At 41.2% G+C, this 25,549-nt stretch overlaps 1 protein-coding gene across 1 annotated transcript; it reads right to left on the bottom strand.

The window, feature by feature from the left end:
* Positions 1–1,742: 1,742 nt before the first annotated feature.
* Serpinb8 (serpin family B member 8) lies at positions 1,743–25,080 on the bottom strand. Its single transcript, NM_001105948.3, has 7 exons — positions 24,804–25,080; positions 19,414–19,595; positions 18,086–18,223; positions 7,820–7,937; positions 5,846–5,988; positions 4,697–4,852; positions 1,743–3,749 (listed from the first exon to the last, which is right to left on the bottom strand). Exons 2-7 carry the CDS (start codon positions 19,579–19,581, stop codon positions 3,345–3,347), a joined length of 1,128 nt encoding a protein of 375 aa, NP_001099418.1. The 5' UTR covers positions 19,582–19,595; positions 24,804–25,080; the 3' UTR covers positions 1,743–3,344.
* Between the last annotated feature and the right edge of the window lie 469 nt (positions 25,081–25,549).

Here is a 25,549-nt window from a genome sequence, read left to right as displayed (position 1 = left end):
TGATACAGGGACTCATTGTGTAGCTCCTACTGGCCTGGAATGTATACAAACTACTTAGGTGAACAATTTGTAAGTTCTGTCTCTCTGTCTCTATCTCTGTCTCTCTGTCTCTCTGTCTCTCTGTCTCTCTCTGTCTCTGTCTCTCTCTCTCTCTCTCTCTCTCTCTCTCTCTCTCTCTCTCTCTCATACAAGGACTCACTGTGTAGCTCCTACTGGCCTGGAATTTACTCCATAGAGTAGGCTGGCCTCAGACTCACTGTGTTCCTTCTGCCTTTACCTCTCCTACTGAGGGCTAGGATTAACCATAAGAGGCTTTGCAAGTTCCACAATATTATATCTGCACCTCCCACATAACCAAAGTATTCCAATACTACGTAGTCAGTCAAAAGAAATGAAAGAATTGATAAATGAATATGTGACCATGAGTGTTCTTAAAAACTTTATTTACAGTAATTAAACCTTGACAACATTGCAAATACTCATAAGATTATGAATGGATAAACAAATGATATTATGCCTAAACAATGACATATTAAGTAGAAGCAAAAGAAACTATATGCTAAAATAACATAATATATTTTATAGCAATGAAGAAGAATCTAAAGGTATTTTCAGTGAATGGCAAGAACAACACAGAAATGGATCCAGTATCCCACAACATTAATTAGGAAACAGAGAAATTCTTGCCTGAGGGTGGTATTAGTGTCTGGAGCTGACAGAGAGGGGGTGTATACAAAAGTTACCAGTCCAAGGAACATCACGAAGAGGAGGCAGAAGGATTGTAAAAGCCAGAAGACCAGGAAACCTGTTGTGAGTTTGTGCCTTCTAGCTATGAGAGGGAAACTAAACAATGAAATCTCAAAAATGGACCTACAGAAAAGAAAGACCTGAAAATTCCAGCTTCAGGTAACATCCCAGAGTAGCTAGACAAAATATCACAGGGCTACTCCCTTAGGTGAAAAACTATAATTAATATTACTGAGAGAGGGAGAATAGTCATCATCAGGGATGAGGCTCAGGAGTGGTTATCTCACACTGAGTGGTCGGCCATAGAAATAAATTCATGCAGGGACACGGAATAGAATCAGCAGATTGCATGTGTGTGTCGAGCATTTAGATTATATGTAAAAAACTATGGTTAAAGACAATGGGGCTATGGTTTCAGAGGGTGGCTAGGGAAGCAGTAGGAAGGAGGAGAAATGAAAAAATTACACTTTATTGTTGCAAAAAATATCCAGGGAAAATTTGCCTGTGTGACAGTCGTGTTCTGTGCTTTAACTGTACAGATGGCATCAGGGGTAGATGCATGCTTCAGAACTTACTGAACTTTGCGTTCAATTATTCTAATTCTATCCAATTATACCTCAGGAAAAGTGTAACTCCAAATTAGAGATGGAAATGAGATCAAAGTTCACAGAGTCACACTTTCTCATCTGGATTGGGTCATAGCCAAACCTGTTTGGAAAGCATAGTTCTGAGCTGGAAGTGGCCCGAGGATACATTCTGTACAGCTTGGTGAGACTTAACGAAGAACTACATTGTGCACAATCCATGGGAACTGTCAACTGAGAATAAAGCAGAGTCAGGAGTCACCCTTATTTAGTCTACCTCATTAAACATTAACAGGACCAGCAATAGTTAGTGTACTGTAATGAAACCTTACGGTGACTAAAGCAGCTCAAGGTTTTGGAGATCATTTCGGATGTCTCATCACATACCTAAACATTATACTGACAGGATTATCATTTTAGCAATATTTATTGAGAAATTAAGAGTGTAATCAACCATTGAAGATATTCAACACAGTAGTCTGTAATACATGTTTAATTTTCCAAATTGTCTAAATAGGTTTGCTTACAGAAAACGCTCCCTCATCCCACAATTCAATGCACAGCAAGATGTTGACACTGAATGATAATTGTCTTGAGCAAGACTTACAGTGAAAATAAGCTACAAAAAATGATCATTATCCTGTGCTAAAACATTATGAATTTATATTTGCATCCATATAATGGATATAATGCATATTCAAAATAGTGATTTCTGAGGAGGGGACTTGCAGAAAGCTTAAATTTCTTTGTATGTGTTCCTATAATTTCCCACTTTCTGCCAATAATAAAAATTTTATTCAGTCAGAAAATATAGTTGTCTTTTTTATTTAATCTTTAATTTTATTTTAGAATTTCATATATAAATAGTCTATTTTTGCCCACTCCTCACTTCTCACCTGACTCCTCCTGTGCCCCCCTCACTCCCTCTCATATTCATGACTTCTTTGTTACACATGCACATACACACACACACACACGCACAAACACACACACATGTATAAGTACAACCCACTGAGTCTATGTACTGATGCTAGCATGCATATGCATTTAGGGCATTAAGGGTACATTTGAATCATGTCTGAGCACGTAGTTAATTAGAGAGATGGTTTGTAAGAATCATCCTGTGTGACATTTTCATTAGAGTCAGGGGAAATAAGGAAAACACTTGGAGCTTTAGAAAGCAGTCAGGGGTTTGGGGGAGGAAACACTTTGGAGCGTCATGTCTCAGCTCCATCCTGAAGGCTCTCACTGAGTTCTTAAACATTCACTGAAAACTTGTGGAAAGAGTTGCCTGAACCCTGAGTCATAAGAGAGCATTGAGTGACACTGACGGAAGGAGACACTCTCTCAGCTACGTAGGAGTCATGGGCAGTTACAGCAGTTATTCTGTAGCTCTTACCCTTGGCTTTGTGAATGGTCACTGGCATTCCCGGGTAAGTCTTTCAGTGGTGGGGACAGTTTAGAGATGTTAACAGGGTGGAGCAGCACTTTAGAATCTGGGTTGGGAGTAAGGCTGGAGATACTGAGAATCACCTCAGACACTCCAAACCAAGTATGGCCTTCTCGTCCACTCCAAACTGCCATACACAGTATTGGGACAGTCAGGAAGGATAGTCACCAACTACTAAGTATATTCTTTTTATTTTTACATTGAAATCACCTTGGCAAATCTGACAACATGGAATTTTAATTCCAGAATTCAGCAGAGAATGATGTGTCAATCAATCACACATCTACTTTCTTGTTTTTTATTGTTATTGTTGTTGTTGTTGTTGGCGGTGGTGGTGGTGGTGGTGGTGGTGGTGGTGGTGGTGGTGTTTGAGACAGAGTCCTGTGTCATTTAGGATGACCTTGAATGTGTGACTCACTCATCCTGCACCTCCCAAATGCTAGGATGGCAGGTAGGCACAATCATGCCTAGCTTCATAGGGTGCTTAGGGCTGAGCCTAGGGCCTTGTGCTTGTTCTGCAAACACTCCGCCAACTGAACCACATCCTCAACCCCATAAGGACATTATGGAGAAGAGAACCTGCCACAGAACAAGATGCTGCTGGTTTTCTGGTGCCAGATGAAGAAAAGGAATGGGCGGTCAGCACAGAACCTTGGCTCTATTCTGCAGCTCCGGGTATTCCTGATCACTGCAGTGGTCGCAGCTGCTTCGGTGCCTTCCTCATTAACCTCCACAAAGCACTTGTGGGCAACCTTGGACACAGGCACATTCTTCTTACTTGTCATCCCAGAGAAGTCAGCCTTTGTTTCCTCAAAGGCATCTGTCATTCCCAAACTCTGAAGAACAGTTTCCAGGTCATAACTTTCCTCCAGCTTTAGTCTGGGGAAAAAGACTTGCACTTTACTTTCTGTCAGGGTTTCTGGATTTGTCCAAGCTCTAAGCTTCTCATATGTAAGTGCTTTCTCCACCTGTAATGACAAAGGGTCAGAGTTTAGAATTAGAAGGTCAGTAGGCTAGTGCCACCTGCATTCTCTTATTCCTTTACCTATGGGGAGTACTCTCATCTAGTGACAGCTGCTGGATTTGCTTCTGTTCCTAGACTTTTCTAAATTCCTTCTCAGTTAGCCATGACAGTTCTCATTCTTGATGTATGACAACAGTTTTCTGATTACATAGAAAAGAACAAAGAAATGAACTGGCCACCACCACCACCACCAACAAGATTAAATTGATGGTGATCAATCCTATGCACTAGCATGTTGTCACTGGCTTGTATCAATTTTAAGCACTTGCATAAAGTCAACTATGGTAGCATTTTCCCCAATTGAGAGCTGCCTTAGCAGAATGCTGTTGGTCATATACCTTCTATTTTGTAAGTCTCTCCCTCTCCACACTTGGCTCCTTTTCTGTCATGAGGATGATCAAAAGCAACACTCCATCCCACCCACACACATTCCTATACCTTATACGCTTGTATTCAAAGTGTCATCCAAGGCTCAACTGCACTTGCTTCAACTGAAATCTTGTTAGAAATGCAAAACCCCAAGCCATTATCTGCTAGGTTAGAACCTGTGTTTCTTAAAAAATTACCACAGGGCTCATATTCACATTAATATGTAGCAAACATCACCATGATTCAATGCTATCCTTCTTCCAGGGTCTTTGTTCAAGGATTATTGGGCCCTACCCTCCTAAATTAAAAAAAATGCTGTTAGACTTTTGGAGTCCCTCATCCATATCAAAACTTGTGGAAACACTTGGAAGAAATGCATATGCATGTTTCCTAGGAGGCACACTGTGTGCATATGTGCTTGGAATACACTTTAGCTGGAAACTCTGCAAATGTTAGCTGGGAGATGCCCGTAGAGCAACAAGCTCAGTGGGCTTCCACAGACACTCAGTGGGCAGGACTCACCACAGTGAGATCAGAGCTCTCATCAGGAAGGAGGACGACCATGCTCAGCTCGTCCTCAGCATAGGGCAGAGCCAGAACCTGCGCGTTCACCTCATCCACATGTGCCATCTTAAATTTAGCATGCTTGAACATCATCTGGACTGTCTTCTTCTCCTCCTGAGGAAAATGTAATTAAGTTAGTTTGTTTCCCAAAGCAAAACGTAAGTTACAGAAACTAAGCTCCTGGAACTCAGAAAAGAATAAAATGATCATTATTTATATGCACTTAGTCTGTGAAATATGAAATCTTTATTAGCGAATTGCACTATCAAGTAGAGTAGACTATTGTTCCATGGATGAACTATTACTAGGTAAAGAGTAAGAACAGTTTAATAGTGAAACAGACCTTTAAAATTTGACAATGTTTTTGAAGAAATTGTGATTTTTTTTCCTGAGAAAACTCATAGGGAAGCCCTTCTGGGGATTTTATAGTGAGGCATTATTTCTCCATATTAAGAAGGATGTAAACTGCCATTCAGCCATTGGACTGAAAGACCTCTTTTGGGAATACAGACAAAACGAAGAGAAATGCACCTGTATTCTTAAGCACTGCCAAGTTGTAGAGTTGGTTTTATATCTTTGCTTTTCTCGGGAAGGAACCATGACATGAGGTATATAGTCAGGCAGTTTTAAAGCTGTACCAAATACGTTTACTATCATATTTCTGTGCAGCTTGCTATGTATAAATTGACAGAAATCAAATTCCTTTACATATTTGCAGGGAATGCAGAACATTATATTTAAAATTAACCTAACAACTACTAGAATTTTTTTCTTTCATCAAAGATTCTATAACTTTGAACTCTATGGCAGATCCACATATCTACAATTGGCATGGCAAAAGAAATGTAATCAACCACAAGTATAGCATGACATCGGCATGATGACATAGCTCAGGCAGGATCTCACTCAGCAGAGATCATTCAACTGGAGATGGAAGATGAAATTGACCAAAAGTGATAAAAAGAAAAACAATCAGTAAGCACATTGTTTTAGTTTAGAAACCATAAGAATCAAAATTCTGTAACAGAGCTGTTACTTTTCTTACCCATCTTCTTTTTCAGCTTACTACTTTAAGAAAATAACAATACATTGAAAATACTGTCCTACCTGATTAGTTTTAAAGGGCATGCCCCTCGTGTACTTCCTGTCAAACTGAGCCTTCCACTTCCCTTTGAAATACATGGCATTCACAAGAACCAGCTTAGTCAGTGGGCAAACTGTTCCAGGACTCAGAACTTCGGAAATTTTACCTGGAGAGAACATAAAAATATTTTTAAAAAAAGGAGGAGGGGGAGGTAGAGTTGAGGAGAATTGGGGGGGGGGATATAAGAGGAATCTATACTGATTTGGGGAAGGAGAGACAATAAGCATTCTCTCATATTCATTTGTCTTGGCATCATTTGTGGTTAAACAATCATTTTCCTCTTCCTCTCTTCATAAGAGAGATTTTTTTCCCTCATAGCATAGACTGGCCTCAACTTTGCCAAACTTGCTATCCAGCAGAATGTGCCTTCAAACACACAATTTCTCTCCTTCAGTATTAAAAGTGCTGATGCAGGGTTATGTATCAAGATGCCCTGTTTAAACAGTCCAAGTGGGGCTGCTGTGGCTTATCCTTCAGCTTGTGTATGCAGAAGTTCAGGATGAGAAAATTTCCCCAAACTTCTGCAAAGTATACAAAGGTAGCAGTTGATCACACTAGGAAAACCACACACTGTCTCTGATTCTAACAATGCCTGCTTGGCCATAGCACTACACGATCTCAATTATACTACTATGGACTTTTCACATGAGAGTTATTGAAATAAGATTCTATTGTGCATTTGTATATGGTAAGGTATCTAGCTACTGACACTTTCTTCAATTTCAACAGCCAAAATTACCTGTAGCCATGTTTGGAAGGCAAAACCAATCCTAGTTAAGAATCACTGCTTAGTACAAATCTCCAAATCACATTTAGATAAGAAGAGGCTTCCCAAAGATCAGAAATATAGACCTGTAATGGGGAAGAAAGAAAGCCTATGAAAAGGAATAAACTAGAGAAAGAAATTATGGATGCAACATAGAGGGGACCAAGTTCAGTCTCCCAAAGAAATGGGACAAGGAGGTCTACAAGAAACCATTGAGCTTATTATGCTGGAAAAGCATGTGGTCAGTCTACATGGAGGAAGGAGGTGAACAGCTAAAGAGAACAACTGATGGTACATGAAGGGCAAGAGAACCCCTTCAATGACCTACTTCTAATTCATCAGTGGGAGAGCAAGAACCCAACAGGCAGATGACGTATGAAACATGAGAGGCTCTCCCTTTCCTGTGCTCAGACTTTGACTAACTTTTAGGATGGTGAATGACATTTGCAGCTAATTGGCACATGATGAGTGTACCATAAATTAAATGTATTAACTACTAGGTTTTGTCACTTGACAAAGTAAATGACTTAGTTCTTCCACATTTTAGAAGTCTCTGTTTCTTGTTCATTATTTAGGGTGCCCTCTTTTGCTCTATATTCAACTCAACAACAGGCAAACCAATTTCAGAAGGCAAGGAATAAATCAGATCTGTGAACACTACAATCCAAATATTAACAAGATGTCTAGTAGAGCAAATTTGTAAGAGATTCATGTTCTAAAATAACTCTGACCACCATAGTCAGGTAATAGGAAGATGAGACTGCAAGTCAAAATGACGAGCTGCTCATATTTCCACAGAGAGGCAATGGACCAACTCCAACTCATATGCCATCTAAACCTTGTCCTGACCCTTCAATTTCAGAGCATAGCAGAATTTTCCCTGACAGAATATTAACAAAACCCCAAAGAAAGAATTTTCCAAGGACTTTCTAATATAGTTCAGAGGGAAACAGTCTGACATTCAATATTAGATTCATTAGGAAATTACTGTCTATGATCTTATAATCCTGAGAAAAAAAGGTTTGTTTGTTTCCTGAAAGCCCAGCAAACATGCTGTCACAGCACTGAGAACTGGGTTATAGGAACAACAGCATGGAGCATGAGGTTCAGCATACCATAATAGGCCTCCTTCCCACCTAATCCAAGGTCTATATAAGTGAAAACTTCCTACCTTCAGTTTTTTCCAACACCCAATCATTGATGCGTTTCCTGCACCCTTCAGTGTCTTTAACAAAGGACATCTCTTCTATCCCAGCCTGGTAGAACTTCTGGCAGGATTCCTTGAAGGTCTACAAACACAATCACAAGTTGTACACTATTCAGCAAGGATTTCACAACTGTGGAAACAAGTATTTTCTATTAACATTTTCCCTATTATAAATGTCTGTAGAGGTGATTCTGTATTTCAAGATGTATTTAAAAATGTGTAAGCCTCCTACATTGCCCTACGGTGAGAGAGATGCAGGATGCCAGGTGAAAATATGCACCTGACTGGGTTGCTCATTGCTTGTTAAGATAGCTGTCCTGTGTACAAAGACAATTACAAAGATTAGGACTGTGGGCTGCCGTCCAGACACCGCCCGTATCTGAAGGGACCAAGTCAAACAGCTCCCTGCACCCAAATCCCATGGGAGGGAGAGCTAAACCTTCAGAGGGGTAGATAAGCCTGGGAAGCCAAAGGAGACTACACTCTGCCCACATTTCTAACTCTAGAAGAAAACACCTAGCACCATCTGGGCCCCTGTGCATAGGGTCCATCCCAAGCAAAGGCAGGGCAGGCCCTTCTGGTTGCTGCCCTCATGGAGGGCTGAAACTCGGATATGAGAAGCGACTCAAGGCCTGAGACCAGAGGTAAGACCAACTTTTCTGCTCCAAGTGACCTGCCTGGTGGACTCAGGACTCACAAAGGCAAAACTCCTCTGGGACCGGGCACTTCCGGTTTCTAGCTGGGGGCCAGAACCTCGCTGATCCCAGCCCACAGCTCCTTGCTCCCAAACCCTGTGGGAAAGAGAGTTCACTACCCAGACAGGTGGGCAATCCTGAGACTGTAGGGCAGGGAAGACCACTAGTACTGCCCACCCCTTCCCACATCCCTGGCCCAACAGGAAACCTTATAGGGCCTCTGGGAACAGGAAGATAGGGGCACTCATCACTGTGGTCCAGACACCGCCCGGATCTGAAATGACCAAGTCAAACAGCTCCCTGCACTCAAATCCCATGGGAGGGAGAGCTAGACCTTCAGGGGGGCAGACACGCCTGGGAAGCCAGAGGAGACTACACTCTGCCCACATTTCTGACTCCAGAGGAAAACGCCTAGCTCCATCTGGGCCCTGTGCACAGGGTCCCGAGTGAAGGCGGGGCAGGCCCTTCTGATTGCTGCCCTCACAGAGAGCTGAAACCCATCTCTGAGAATCGACTCCAGGCCCTAGACCACAGGCAAGACCACCTTTTCTACTCTAAGTGACCTTCCTGGTAGACTCAGTACACACGCCCACAGGAACACCTGAAGACCAGTAGATAGGAAGGACTACACACCTGAAAGCAGACCACTATGTTCCCATGACTGGTTGAAAGAGAAGAGGAAAACAGGTCTACAGCACTTCTGACACCCAGGCCTATAGGACAGTCTAACCACTGTCAGAAATAGCAGAACAAGGTAACACCAGAGACAACGTGATAACAAAGGGCAAGTGCAGGAACCCAAGCAACAGAAACCAAGACTACATGGCATCATCGGAGCCCAATTCTCCCACCAAAGCAAACACTGAATATCCAAACACACCAGAAAAGCAAGATCTAGATTTAAAATCACATTTGATCGTGATGATGGAGGACTTCAAGAAAGACATAAAGAACTCCCTTAGAGAAATGCAGGAAAACACAAATAAACAAGCAGAAGCCTATAGAGAAGAAACGCAAAAATCCCTGAAAGAATTACAGGAAAACACAATCAAACAGGTGAAGGAATTAAAAGTGGAAATAGAAGCAAAAGAAAGCACAAAGGGAGACAACCCTGGATATAGAACACCAAAGGAAGAGACAAGGAGTCATAGATACAAGCATCACCAACAGAATACAAGAGATAGAAGAAAGAATCTCAGGAGCAGAAGATTGCATAGAAATCATCGACACACTGTCAAAGATAATGTAAAACAGAAAAAGATACTGGCCCAAAACATGCAGGAAATCCAGGACACAATGAGAAGATCAAACTGAAGGATAATAAGTATAGAAGAGAGTGAAGACTCCCAACTCAAAGGACCAGTAAATATCTTCAACAAAATCATAGAAGAAACCTTCCCTAACCTAAAGAAAGAGATGCCCAAGAACATACAAGAAGCCTACAGAACTCCACATAGATTGGACCAGAAAAGAAACTCCTCCCATCACATAATAGTAAAAACACCAAATGCACAAAACAAAGAAAATTAAAAGCAGTAAGGGAAAAAGGTCAAGTAACATATAAAGGCAGACCTATCAGAATTACACCAGACTTCTCACCAGAGACTATGAAAGCCAGAAGATCCTGGACAGATGTCATACAGACCCTAAGAGAACACAAATGCCAGCCCAGGTTACTGTATCCAGCAAAACTCTCAATTAACGTAGATGGAGAAACCAAGATATTCCATGACAAAACAAAATTTACACAATACCTTTCTACAAATCCAGCACTACAAAGGATAATAAATGGTAAAGCCCAACACAAGGAGGTAAGCTACACCCTAGACAAAGCAAGAAACTAATCGTTTTGCAACAAAACAAAGAGAAGACAAGCACAAACATAATCTCACATCCAAACACGAAAATAACAGGAAGCAACAATCACTATTCCTTAATATCTCTCAACATCAGTAGACTCAATTCCCCAATAAAAAGGCACAGATTAACAGAGTGGATACGTAAAGAGGACCCAGAATATAGCTGCCTATAGGAAACACACCTCAGAGACAAAGATAGACACTACCTCAGAGTGAAAGACTGGAAAACAACTTTCCAAGCAAATGGTCTGAAGAAGCAAACTGGAGTAGCCATTCTAATATCGAATAAAATCAATTTTCAACCAAAAGTCATTAAAAAAGATAAAGAAGGACACTGCATATTCATCAAAGGAAAAATCCACCAAGATGAACTCTCAATCCTAAATATCTATGCTCCAAATACAAGGGCACCTACATAAAAGAAACCTTACTAAAGCTCAAAACACACATTGCACCTCACAAAATAATAGGAGATTTCAACACTCCACCCTCATCAATGGACAGATCATGGAAACAGAAATTAAACAGAGACATAAACTAAGAGAAGTCATAAACCAAATGGACTTAACATATTTGTAGAACAGTCTATCCTAAAACAAAAGGATATACATTCTTCTCACCACCTCATGGTACTTTCTCCAAAATTGATCATATAATTGGTCATAAAACAGGCCTCAAAAGATACAGAAAGATAAAAATAATCCCATGCATCCTATGAGACCACCACGGGCTAAAGCTGGTCTTCAATAACAGTAAGGAAAGAATGCCCACACACATGGAAGTTGAATAATGCTCTACTCAATGATAACCTGGTCAAGGAAGAAATAAAGGATGAAATTAAAGACTTCTTAGAATGTAATGAAAATGAAGGTACAACATACCCAAACTTATGGGACACAATGAAAGCTGTGCTAAGAGGAAAGCTCATAGCTCTGAGTGCCTACAGAAAGAAACAGGAGAGAGCATATATCAGCAGCTTGACAGCACACCTAAAAGCTCTAGAACAAAAAGAAGTAAATACACCCAGGAGGAGTAGAAGGCAGGAAATAATCAAACTCAGAGCTAAAATCAACCAAGAAGAAACAAAAAGGACTATACAAAGAAACAAAAGAACCAACAGCTGTTTCTTTGAGAAAATCAACAAGATAGATTAAACCCTTAGCCAGACTAACCAGAGGACACAGAGAGTGTGTCCAAATTAATAAAATCAGAAATGAAAAGGGAGACTAACAATAGAGCCAGAGGAAATTCAAAAAATCATCAGATCCTACTATAAAAGCCTATATTCCACAAAACTCGAAAATCTCGAGGAAATGGACAATGTCCTAGACATATACCAGGTACCCAAGTTAAATCAGGAACAAATAAACCATTTAAACAACCCTATAGCTCCTAAAGAAATAGAAGCAATCACTAAAAATCTTCCAACCAAAAAGAGCCCAGGTCCGGATGGGTTCAATGCAAAATTCTATCAGACCTTCATAGAAGACCTCATAACAATACTATCCAAACTATGCCATGAAATTGAAACAGATGGAGCGCTACCGAATTCCTTCTATGAAGCCACAATTACTCATATACCTAAACCACACAAAGACCCAACAAAGAAAGAGAACTTCAGACCAATTTCCCTTATGAATATCAATGTAAAGATACTCAATAAAATTCTTGCAAACCAAATCCAAGAGCACATCACAACAATCATCCACCATGATCAAGTAGGCTTCATTCCAGGAATGCAGGAATGTTTAATATACGGAAAACCGTCAACATAATTCACTATTTAAACAAACTGAAATACAAAAACCACATGATCATTTCATTAGATGATGAGAAAGCATTTCACAAAATTCAACACCCCTTCATGATAAAAGTCCTGGAAAGAACAGGAATTCAAGGCCCATACCTAACATAGTAAAAGCCATATACAGCAAACCAGTAGCTAATATTAAATTAAATGGAAAGAAACTTGAAGCAATCCCACTAAAATCAGGGACTAGACAAGGCTGCCCACTCTCTCCATACTTATTCAATATAGTTCTTCAAGTCCTAGCCAGAGCAATCAGACAACAAAAGGAGATCAAAGGGATACAGACTGGAAAAGAAGAAGTCAAAACATCACTATTTGGAGACGATATTATTGTACACTTAAGTGATCGCAAAAGTTCCACCAGAGAACTACTAAACCTGATAAACACCTTCAACAAAGTAGTTGGGTATAAAATTAACAACAACAACAAAAAATCAGTAGCCTTCCTCTACAAAGAAGAGAAACAAGCTGAGAAAGAATTTAGGGAAACAACACCCTTCATAATAGTCACAAATGATATAAAATATCTTGGTGTGACTTTATCCAAGCAAGTGAAAGATCTGTTTGATAAGTACTTCAAGCCTCTGAAGAAAGAAATTGAAGGAGATCTCAGAAGATGGAAAGATCTCCCATGCTCATGGATTGGCAGGATTAATATAGTAAAAATGGCCATTCTACCAAAAGCAATCTACAGATTCAATGCAGTCCCCTTCAAAATTCCAACCCAATTCTTCATATAGTCAGACAGAACAATTTGCAAACTCATCTGGAATAACAAAAAACCCAGGATAGCTAAAACTATACTCAGCAATGAAAGGACTTCAGGGGGAATCACTATCCCTGAACTCAAGCAGTATTACAGAGCTATAGTGATAAAAACTGCATGGTATTGTACAGAGACAGACAGATAGACCAGTGGGATAGAATTGAAGACCCAGAAATGAACCCACACACCTATGGGCACTTGATTTTTGACAAAGGAGCCAAAACCATCCAATGGAAAAAAGATAGCATTTTCAGCAAATGGTGCTGGTTCAACTGGAGTTCAGCATGTAGAAGAATGCAGATAGATCCATTCTTATTACCCTGTATAAAGCTTAAGTCAAAGTCGATCAAGGACCTCCACATCAAACCAGATATACTCAAGCTAATAGAAGAAAAAGTGGGAAAGAACCTCAAACACATGGGCACTGGAGAAAATTTCTTGAAAAAAACACCAATGGCTTATGCTCCAAAATCAAGAATCAACAAGTGGGATCTCATAAAACTGCAAAGCATCTGTAAGGTAAAGCACACTCTTGTTAGGATAAAATGGCAACTAACAGATTGGGAAAAGATCTTTACCAATGCTACAACTGATAGACGGCTTATATCCAAAATATACAAAGAACCCAAGAAGTTAGACTGCAGGGAGACAAATAACCCTATCAAAAAATGGGGTTCAGAACTAAACAAGGAATTCACAGCTGAGGAATGCCGAATGGCTGAGAAACACCTAGAGAAATGTTCAACATCTTTAGGCATAAGAGAAATGCAAATCAAAACAATCCTTAGATTCCACCTCACACCAGTCAGAGTGACTAAGATCAAAAACTCAGGTGACAGCAGTTGCTGGGGAGGATGTGGAGAAAGAGCAACACTCCTCCATTGTTGGTGGGATTATAGACTGGTACAACCATTCTGGAAATCAGTCTGGAGGTTCCTCAGAAAATTGGACATTGAACTACCTGAGGACACAGCTATACTTCTCTTAGGCATATACCCAAAAGATGCCCCAACATATAACGAAGAGACATGCTCCACTATGTTCATCACAGCCTTATTTATAATAGCCAGAAGCTGGAAAGAACCCAGATGCCCTTCAACAGAGGAATGGATACAGAAAATGTGGTACATCTACACAATGGAATATTACTCAGCTATCAAAAACAATGACTTTATGAAATTCATCATCAAATGAATGGAACTGGAAAATATCATCTTGAGTGAGGTAACCCAATCACAGAAAAACACACATGGTATGCACTTATTGATAAGTGAATATTAGCCCAAATACTCGAATTACCCTAGATGCACAGAACACATGAAACTCAAGAAGGATGAGCAAAATGTGAATGCTTCACTCCTTCTTTAAAAGGGGAGCAAGAATACCCTTGGCAGGGAATAGAGAGGCAAAGATTAAAACAGAGACAGAAGGAACACCCATTCAGAGCCTGCCCCACATGTGGCCCATACATATACAGCCACCCAATTAGACAAGATGGATGAAGCAAAGAAGTGCAGGCCGACAGGATCCGAATGTAGATCCCTCCTGAGAGACACAGCCAGAATACAGCAAATACATAGGCAAATGCCAGCAACAAACCACTGAATTGAGAATGGGACCCCCGTTGAAGGAATCATAGAAAGGACTGGAAGAGCTTGAAGGGGCTCAAGACCCCATATGAACAACAATGCCAACCAACCAGAGCTTCCAGGGACTAAGCCACTACCCAAAGACTATACATGGACTGACCCTGGGCTCCAACCTCATAGGTAGTAATTAATAGCCTATTAAGAGCACCAGTGGAAGGGGAAGCCCTTGGTCCTGCCAAGACTGAACCGCCAGTGAACGTGATTGTTGGGGGAGAGTGGTAATGGGGGGAGGATGGGGAGGGGAACACCCATACAGAAGGGGAGAGGGAGCGGTTGGGGGATGTTGGCCTGGAAACCAGGAAAGAGATTTACAATTGAAATGTAAATAAGAAATACCCAAGTTAATAAAGATGGAGACAACTATATATAAATAAATAAATAAATAAATAAATAAATAAATAAATAAAGACAAGTTTGACTAAAAAGAAAAAAGAAAAGAAAAGAAAAAATAAACCTAAGTCATTTTTTAGAGCTGAACAAAATTCTATTGTGAAAAATAAAAAAAAAGGCAAGTAACCAGAGTCATACCTCAAAAATCTTAGAAAAAGCAGCATTAAAGGTAACAGAGCAAAGCCAAAAGGCTACAAAATTTCAAAAAAAAAAATTAGGGCTGTGGTAATCCATGCACAAAGCACAGAAATGTCTCCTGCAAGCATGATGGGTTGACTTTATTTCAGTTTTGTTTCCTAACCCAGAAGGTACTCACGCTTTTACTCATCATAATGTAAAAAGCTAAAATATCAGTTTAAAAATAGACAAGGAAGTAAACAGAATATTGATGTTTGGAACAATGATTGAGCAGTTCCCAGCCTGTGGATGTGACCCCTTGGAAAAACCTCTACCTTTAAATATATTTAGATTAATGTTTCAAGATTAAAGTTAGAAACTAGCAATGAAAATGATTTTATGGTTAGGCATTATCATGGCACAAGAAACAGCATTGAAGAATTGTAACATTTGGAAGGTTGAGAACCAACTGTTGGAAAATAGAGAGCCATGGAAAATCTGTGGAAATGGAGGAGATAGAGTGGATAATGGGGATTTATAAAGTATATGGATATGAGTGAATGTGTTTATATGTATGAGCCTGTCTGTTTGTTTGTTTGTATAATGAAGGCAAAAATGTAACATGAAGTTAAATTAAGAGATTACCAAACACATTAGAACCCAGACAACTTCCTCTATATAAAATGTTTTCCTATGTATTTGCAGCAATTAACTCCACTCTCTGCCCTATACCAATTCTAAAATATTTTAGGGGCCATGTACATGAGAAAGGTTGAGTGTATTTCACTGTGCATTGCTAGAAGATAAGGCTGATTTTCCAAGTGACCGTGAATTCACTAGAAGAATTCCAGGATCCAGAATCATCTCCAGTGATCGTTAAGATCAAAGCCAGGAGCTTCCAAGGAGAGAATCCATCCACAGCCTGGACAGGTCTGTTCCTGAGCTTTATGTGAGAATCCTCAGAACTGTCAGCCAACAAAACAGTCAAGCTTGTACCAAAATTGCCTAATCTCACATTAGTGACATCCTACACATTATGTGACAAGATTGTTAGACCTCATCTGACCCACAGTGGGGAAATTGGGATAAGTGAGTTTTGGAATATATGCTCAAGCATAACAACATTTTATCGCAGAAAGGCTGCTTTGTCAGGGGCTGAATTTGTGAGACAGGAAATGACCAATGAAGGCACAAAAGACCCATTAGAAGCAATCCATAACAATGTGGAAGACACAGTCCACAGCCCATTAGAATCCAACAGTGGCGATTCAAAAGACAAAGCAAACCTTGAGAGGCTATCTCAACAAGACACAGCCTCCAAAACCTCCATACCACAGAGGTATGAGGTATGAGTGGGGAGAGGCTCTATGTAACATGATGATGGTATGATCACTCAAGGTAGGGATGGAAGGGTGAAGATATCTATCAGTGAGCAAGAAGGTAACATAAGGACTTTGACCTCAGGGAGGGATTTATCAGGAAATGGCCTCCTTAGTCATAGTCTGTCTCACCAAGATACCACAGTTGCCAATGCCCCACCCCACTACCAACTACTTCTCCCCTTAACCATCCAAGTTCCCCTTTGGGAACCGAAACCAAGTTCTCTCAATCTTTCCACACCAACCTAAAGCCTGTTACAGACTGCCCTTCTCTGTTTGCCAAGATCCTCTCTAATCATTCATGTTCCTAAAATATTTCAATCTTACAGCCTACCTGAACACTGCAGAAAGAACTATTCTAATGTAAGAAACTCCTCTCAAATTATATTCTCCCCAGCACAGCCAGACACTGCTTTCAGATAACATTTGTTCCCCAATTTACCTTACAGAAGTAATCTATGTTTTCCTAGCTCTTCTCAGGAACTCTCACTCCAGACAAGCACTCCTGCTAACCAACAACTGAAGCTGTCCTGCCTAGTGTCTATTTCTAGGAATGGCATCTCTCCCCCTTTCTATGGGATTCCCATTTCTTTGGGATATCTTTTTGTTTCCCTGGTCCTTTCCCCTTTTCCCTGGTCTTGGGACACTACTTCCTAACTACCACGACCATGAACCTAAAAGTTTCAATGTACATCAAGATAATTTTTTTTCTAACCTGCTTAGCTTTATCTTGGTTCCTAGTCTATATGTCTAAACAAGTTTCAAATCAACTACAGGCTGCTCTGGTAACTCCAGCATAAGCCTCAGTAGTTTCCTCAGAATCTATTTCCTAGTTCAGCCTCACAGACGACACTTCTCCAGGTCCTGCAGAACCTGGACATCACCTGACACAGCCTGCTCTTCCAAACTTGACCAATAATAACTAAGTTTCCCTGGGCCCCCTAACTACAATGCCCCAATGAGAGCAGGAAGCAGCCAGAGGAAATGACACACAAGTACCCAACACTCAGTGACTAAAAATAAAAAGTGGAAATGAAGGGACTCTGGCCACTGAACATGGTGGGCACGGCTCAGGCAGGCCTTCCTCTTCTTTCCCATTCCCTCCACCATGTTAAAAACCATTAGATCTCATTCCTAAAGCTAGCTGACAAAGTGTATTCCCTAATTTGGCCACATCTGCCTTCTTAGGCTTCATATTAATGTCAAGCTATCCAACTATTGGAGTCTAGCAATCAAAAGCTCACTTAATGAATATGCCCATTAAAATTAAACACCTCATCCTTACACAGGTATCCCCGTGTACCTTTATAACTGCCATTTTCCTATGTGGTGCCATGTCTGTCTGCTCTCTATCACAGGCAGTCCTTTGTCCTTCCATGACACGTATCCCTTCCCTGTCTCATCAGTCCTTTTCTCATTCCCCCATGTTCTCTGTCTCCTCCCATCCTTTGTCCCTTATCCTGTCCTCTCTCCCTCTGGGACAAATAAATCTCCTTTATGCTGAGAACTTGGTCTCAGAACTTGGTCATAGGGCATCCTGAGTGGACAGTTTTCCTAACACATACCGAAAGGAAATCACATGATTCCTCTCCAAAGAGTCGACAGGCACTTTTTAACAAGTACTGAGTGCCACTTTTGTTAACTTCGGCGAGAAGTGTCTGGAAACCTTGATGAACATCTCCGTCTCCACTCAAACCAAGTACCTAGGGAGAGAATAAATAAATAGCCTGTTTTTAACAAGATCATTATCTCTCCTCCTACACACAAACACAGCTCAGGGATGAAAATTTTGAAATATTTCTATAGGAAAAGGGCTTTGGAGGATGCTGGCAACATTTGCGGACTTTATCCACTAGATGTCAGTAGCACCTCTCTGCTGTGAAAAGTAAACGACTGAGTCCTTAAGAACCATCCCTGGGGAAGCAAAATGCCCCCCTTAAATGACAGTCACTGGTCTGTAGGATTCATCCATCGCAGAAAAGCATTATGTGATAACTCAGGGTGGATAGCCAACATAATAACTACATAGCAGGAGTGAATCTAATAACCAGAGAATTGAAGAATAAAACTGCAGGTATCAAAAGGGAGATGCTTTGTCTGTCTGTCTGTCTGTCTGTCTGTCTGTCTGTCTGTCATTTGTTTTTCAGACTAGAGCACATGGTGAGAGTTATAGTTTCCCTTCTGTCTCCTACCAAGTCTCACTCCCAAGGTTTCTCCCCCAGTGTGTTCAGTGAGACGATCTCAGTTTCGGCCTCTCGATGCACTACGGGAGTTCATCCACATACACTCTCTTGATATCTATATGGACATTTCTCTGATGTTCTCCCACATGGGTGAAGATATGTGTGTCCCCAATATATCATTATTTTCTCATTTACAGATAAATGTATAGACAAATAATTGAGATGTGACAGATTATATGTTCCCTCTAAATGATTCCTAAAGAACTAATTTTGTATCTATGCTCATTTTGTTCAACTGATGTATAATCATACCTGAAAAACCACCCATTTAACAAAAGCTCACTCATACAGCTGGATTCCCATTTAAAACACAATACTACAAAAGCTGAGAAGTAAAAGTTTTATTTTATTTTCTTTTGTGTAGGCTAGGACTCTAAATTACCATTTTTTTCTACAAGGTGTGGATGACTTTTATCTAGATAAAGTAATTTAACATCTCTCACAACCTGTACAGGAGATGACTGGTCCCACAGGACTGCCTTCATTTTGTACTGGCCCATGGCAGATCACCACAAGGTCTCTCCTCCCACCCAGCAGCCAAAATCACCTTCACCAACCAGCTGATACAGAAGGAGCCCCTATAGGGAGTCAGAAGTAACCTGTTGTTTTTCTCCCCCTCTTTCTGTCCCTGCAATTGCCAGCAAGCATACCTGGGACATCTGGGTAGCAGTGTTTCCTTTGGCTCCGAGGTAAACCATAGCCAGGGCTGAGGAGACACTCATGGGGCAGAAGAACAGGTTCCGTGACTTGTCTTCTTCACCCAATATTTTTAATAGGCTGATGGCAAAAGAGCCATTGGCTTCACAGAGGTCATCCATTTGCAGGGTCTAGGCTGAAGGCACAGCACAGAGGCACATCAACAAAGCTCTCTGTAGTCACATGGTCACCAGGATCTCCATTAGAGGACAGTAAGCATATTAGGCTGTAATACGCATACTTCAAAAGACACCCAGTCCCAACCCCTAAACCTTGTATGTTGTCCTGTTATCTTAGTTGGTAGTCAGCACTTTACTTGTGTGATTTTAATTAAGGATTTTAGGCATGGACACTTACCTAAGTATCAAGGAGACTGTAATGAACAAGCAAAGATTCTTAGAAGAGAGAAAGGAAAGAAGGTTCAGAGTGAGAAAAGAAGATGCAGGCAGAAGTCACAGCAATGCACAAGCCACCAATCACAAGCTGGGCATGGCCATCACAAGAAGCTAGAAATGGCAAAGAAATAAGATTGCCTTCTGAAGAGTAGGTAACAGGCTTTGGAGTACCATGGTATATTTGAACCTCTAGAACTTTGAGATAAGGAATTTATGTCATTTGAAGTCACTTAGTCTGTGGGAGAATTAAAAGGTTAATGACCTAAAGTCCTCAGGGTGACTGAGGAGCTCTGGACAGGAAAGTGGACTTGACTGACAATCCCTGTGCAAGCTTCTGCTAAGGAGATGACCACAGCAAATCTGCTGCTATCCACCACCTCCCAACTGCAGAGGACTGACCGGCAGATGGAATTCTCCACCCCCAGAGTTCCACCCCTCCTTTCATCCTATGTAATCCCAAAACCCCAAAACCCCAAAACCACACGCACACGCTTTTCTTCTTCCACAGAAGGACTTTAAGAACAATTCTGCTCCTGGAGATGCCTATCTTCTTCCCTTCATTTCCATACTGACTCTACTAAACCCTGTCTAACAAACATAATACAGGACCAATATGAAATTGAAATCAAATATGCTCCCTGAATTATACAAATGTAACCAAATACTGGCCCATGAATGTAGGACTCTCTGAAACAGGGGATCAGATAGCCTGCAAAAATTGTTTCATCTTCCCTCAAATAGCCACTTAGTCTATTAAGTAGCGAATAGTTCAATCCTTCCCTCAAATAGTCAGTCCCTCCATCTAGTTGTCAATAGGTTACCCTAACAGTCACTGACCTGAGCATCAGCTCTAGAACCCCAATAATGTCACATTGAGGTCAGTAAAGGCATCACCTCAAGAGGGAGGGACTGAAAGTCTGAGCAGGTTGTGGATGACACCTTCAGAGCTCCAGGGAGTAATGACTGAAACTTCCAGATTCCAGAGCCTGTCATCACACACACACACACACACACACACACACACACACACACACACACAAACACACACCCTGAATATTGCTACCTTTCTTTTTCAGTTTAACATATATTTTTGCAGTCTCTCATATAATTATTAAAGAATGTTCTAAGAATTGTAAATAATTCACGATTCTTACAAATACAAAATGCACTTCTATTACCATGTCATGTGAAAATTCGGAGGACAAAAATTCCACAGTTTTGGAGGTGGTCTATCCTGATATGTGGACTGTTGATAGATGAAAAATTTATGTGAATGAGAGTGACTCCAAAAAGATGCAACATTTTCCACAACATCTGCTGTGACTAGTGTGTGAACCTGTGTGTGTGTGTGTGTGTGTGTGTGTGTGTGTGTGTGTGTGTGTTAATTTCATACGAAACCCAAACAGAACAACACAGGCACAGCACAAGCACAGGATACCTTTCCCTTGGCTTTACTAAACAGTAATAAAGCTAAACTGAAAGAACAAACAGACTTTTTATTTGTTGCCCCCACTTCCTTCCTTCTGAAGAGATTGCTTTAGAAAACATGTGAGTGTTAATTAGGCTTTTTGCCCCTTTGAAATGTAAATTTTGTCAAATGCCTCCAGACAATTTTACAGTCCTTACCTTACCCTCCAAAAACAACTAAAACTATGTTGGAATGTTGAATGAGTCCTATCAACTTGGTTCTGGAAATGGAAATGCCCCAGTCTAGGTCTGGCCAGGCAGCAGGGTCCTGTTGTCCCAGATTGTTGCATGTAGCTTTTGCTAGCCTGCCTAAGCTCCAGGAACTGGCTGTGCTACCTTTTCCACCTAGAGAATGTTGAATCCTCTGATGAAAAACCCAGATACACACCTTGCTCAATTTCAACTTGCATTTTTGTCTCAATTGCTGGGCGTTATAAATCTCCCACAGCTAGCATGCCCTCCCCAATACTTAACTCAGCACCCTAAATCTGTCCTCAACTTTAGCTCCCAACCTCCTGCCTGGAGACTGCCTGTGGCCCCTCTACTCAAAATCTCACATGTCTGCTTGACTTTTCTCCCTCCCCAGCATAGTGAACTCTCTCTTCTCCTTGTGTGTCCCAGCTTGCCTGCAGGGACCTGGAAGTACAACGTATTCTTCCATCCAGCAATTGGCCCATGGCCTCTTTACTGATAGATAGAGAAGCAACTGGGAAACAGGATGTGAGCATCAGAACCACTCCTACACCAGCTTCTCAGGAAACTGAGGCAAGCATAATGACAAGGACAGTCTGGGCTACCAACTAATTTTAATATCAGCCAAGACAATTTAGAGAGATGCTGTTTCAAAATAGTAAGGAAAAAGAGGGTTTGACTGACACAGCCAGCGTGTGCGTGCGTGCGTGCGTGTGTGTGTGTGTGTGTGTGTGTGTGTGTGTGTGTGTGAGAGAGAGAGAGAGAGAGAGAGAGAGAGAGAGAGAGAGAGAATGTGTATCCACCCACAGTATACCAGCACCACTAACAAACACAGACTCAAAGAACAAGAGTAAAACTTAGGCAGGATTCTTGTTTCAAGTGACGAAAAGTTTTATTACCTCTACAAATGTTAAGATCATTACAGCATTATTATCATTATGGTTAATTCTTCACTGCAGATTAATCAGTATGATTGTAATAAGAATCTTGTGATCATTAGTTGTAATAGTTGTTATAAGTTATTACAATCTTAACAAATTTTGTCTTCTACAATAATTTTATATTCATTTATCTTTAATTTTATTGAAATATATAGAAACCCTGACTATTAATCCTCACAATATTTAAAGTTCACCAAATTAGTCACTGCCCTATATCCCTGCAAGCTATTTTTCATGTTATTTTTTTATTCATATGTACACATAACTTTAACTGGAAGTTTTAAACCTTTCAAGAAGAGTATATCCTAATTTGGAAGATTAACCAATAAACAACATGGAAAGCATGGGGAACTTTACCTAGAGGTGAAGGGTCAGGCATGTGTTCATTTCCCTGTACAGACAGATTATGATTTCAAAACCCCTCATACAGTAGCTTTGCAACTGTAGTTTATTGGAGTACAATGACTTGAGGGTCACCTGAATCTCTTGAATGCAAGGAATGTGGGGACCTGAATGGCTCAGATGGGAGGGGGAGCTCTATTATTAACAGTTTCACTGGAATTTAAACCAACACAGTTTTTAAAAGAAGGCATCTATTATAGAGCAAAATGTGAAGTTATTCCCTATCTCCACATGACGAAACTTCTGCAGAACTTGAAGCAAAGAGTGTAGGTATCAGAAAACATTTTCTGTTGTAGACATCCCCAGTACAGCAGGATCTAACTTGTCTCTAGGCAACATAAGTCCCCACACCCTGAACTAACACTTGACATTCCAAAAAGTAGGAGAATAAAAAAATTTCACAAACCTCATTAATTAGAAGGTGACACTAAAGAAACTTGAAATAAGAAAATAAGAGTATAACCAAAACATAACTAAAGTCAGATTTGATCCTACCTTAGGACAAAAATCTTAGGGTATGTTCGTGTGTGTGTGTGTGTGTGTGTGTGTGTGTGTGTGTGTGTGTGTGTGTGTGTGTTGGGGGTTGGGGGAGTTCAGCTTGTCTGAGCTGGCCAAAAGAGTGAGATAGTGCATGAAACGCAACTTTACATGTGATTTACACGTGATTGCCAACTTCTAATTCTGCTTCCTTTCATGTCTCTACTTCCTTCATGTCACGGCTTTGTCCCTGCTCCTTTTAAACACCCAAATGGTAGTCAGTAGCATATCACAGCCTGTCAACTGCATATTGACACATGAGACACATCGCAGCCATGATGAGACCCTGACTGGAGAAGTAGGAGTTGTCAAACAGAGCAATGGCTGCAAATTATGAGGAAGTGAGGAGTCCAGAATCAATGTAGAGTTCACTGCTATGTGTGCACTTAGGGCGGGTCACGAATCCCAGCAAGAATCCTGTGAAGAACTGGCTTGGAACGGGAAGGTGATACATTCCATTTGAACGTAGGAGGCATACCAGGTCATCTGAGGCTGTAAGATGACAATCAGTGTAGTTTGGAAATAAAGGTAGGGCAAGAAAGAGAAGAGTAGACCTTCCGGCGCAGGAGGTAGGGCCCCTGGACTTACGGACTCGAGAACAGCCTAAGCTAACAAATGAAATAGTTTAGATCTTACGAATGGTAGAGGCACTCTAAGAGAAACCTACCTTTTTCTAAGGGATGTTTAATATTTAAAAGTTGTAAAAGAAAAAGAGAAAAAAAAAACACAAATAAAAACCCAAATCATGACCTCGGGATCAAGAAGTTATTAGGAGAGCCCAGAGGATATGTCCGTGTGGTCCACAGCCACACGGCTTACATTAGGAGGCCATGCCATGAGAAGAGGAGACCTTGGTGAGGAGTCTGGATCTGAGGTGCAGATCTGTAGGGCAGTGCCTGAAAGCTCAGCTCGAGAGTGAGAAATTTAGCTAAAGAAAACCATTACACAGGGTGAAGCGTTGTAGGTAAAAAAGATTTGTTTCAGGTTGACAAGAAGCAGTTAATAAACAACAGATAAAAGAAAGTTAAGGGGGTGAAGAGTGGAGAGGAGTGGAAAGGTGGGTGGGAGAGGGGACAGAGAAAGGAAAAGAACAGATAATAATCTGCACAAAAGAGGGGACTTGTGTTTCTGCCCCCAAGGACCCAGCACTGCAAATAACGGTGAGGCTCCATGTAAATTCCGGGCACTTTGTAGCCTTGTTTTTGTACCCTTGGCTTCTTCCAAACACAGATATGAAAAGCTCCAGAGCTCCTTCCTGTAAACCAAAGCCCAGGGCTTGGAATAACAACCATGTCGGAGCTCTAGCCAATCACTAGATGCCAGCAGCAGGCTTGCAACCCAGGGTGCACATGCGCTCTGCCAGCCAGGCTTACACACACCTGACCCCTGCAGCCCAGTGACCCTCCTTACCTCTCTGTCACTGGAGTCTTTTGCTAGCTCCTGGGCTCTTCCTGCAGCTCTGGTGAGATCCCAGCCTTTGTCCTGCTTAGCTTCTGTCCTGACTCTAAAGAGCCAATATAGATCCCAGGCTCCGAGAGTCTGAGAGGTCTTAGAGCTTCCTTAGAGCTTCACTTTGAAGATACCTGCTGCTGTGGCTGCTTCTGCTGCTAATCTTGCTTTGTGAACACTTAAAGTCCGCCTTGATCCTGGGCAAGGCGCCTGTTGAATGACTCAGAACATAACGCACAGACTTGAACTGTCTGTGACTCACACTATCCAGAGTGGGACCTGGGAGGAGCCTGAGCCTAGCCAGGTAGACTCCTCAGCAAGGATGGGGTGGGAGGTGGGGGTGGGGGTGGGGGTGGGGGTGGGGGTGGGAGGTAGAGGTGCGGTGGGATGTCAGCTGACATCTGGTTTGATGATAGAGCTAGGGTTCAGTACCACAGGACAGTGTGAGTGCCTTCACCCTCTTACAGGACTAGTTTGTTTTTACCGGTATGTTTGGCTTTGTGGTTCCTGTGAAGGCAAGAGCAGTTTGGCAGTTGGAATTTAACTTTCAAAATTAACCAAAGGCAAACCAGGAATTGAAACTGCTCTCAGGTCAAAAGCAACTGTTTTGCTTGGCAACCTAACCTTTGGCATGCATTCTCAAAGTTGGCCACATAATTATATGCTAAATGTTAATCACAAGCAAGTGTCGTAAAACACACAAGTTT

Source organism: Rattus norvegicus, chromosome 13 (genome assembly GCF_036323735.1).
Source record: "Rattus norvegicus strain BN/NHsdMcwi chromosome 13, GRCr8, whole genome shotgun sequence".
In the NCBI taxonomy this organism is placed as follows: Eukaryota; Metazoa; Chordata; class Mammalia; order Rodentia; family Muridae; genus Rattus; species Rattus norvegicus.
This window is presented reverse-complemented; position numbering and strand designations above follow the sequence as displayed.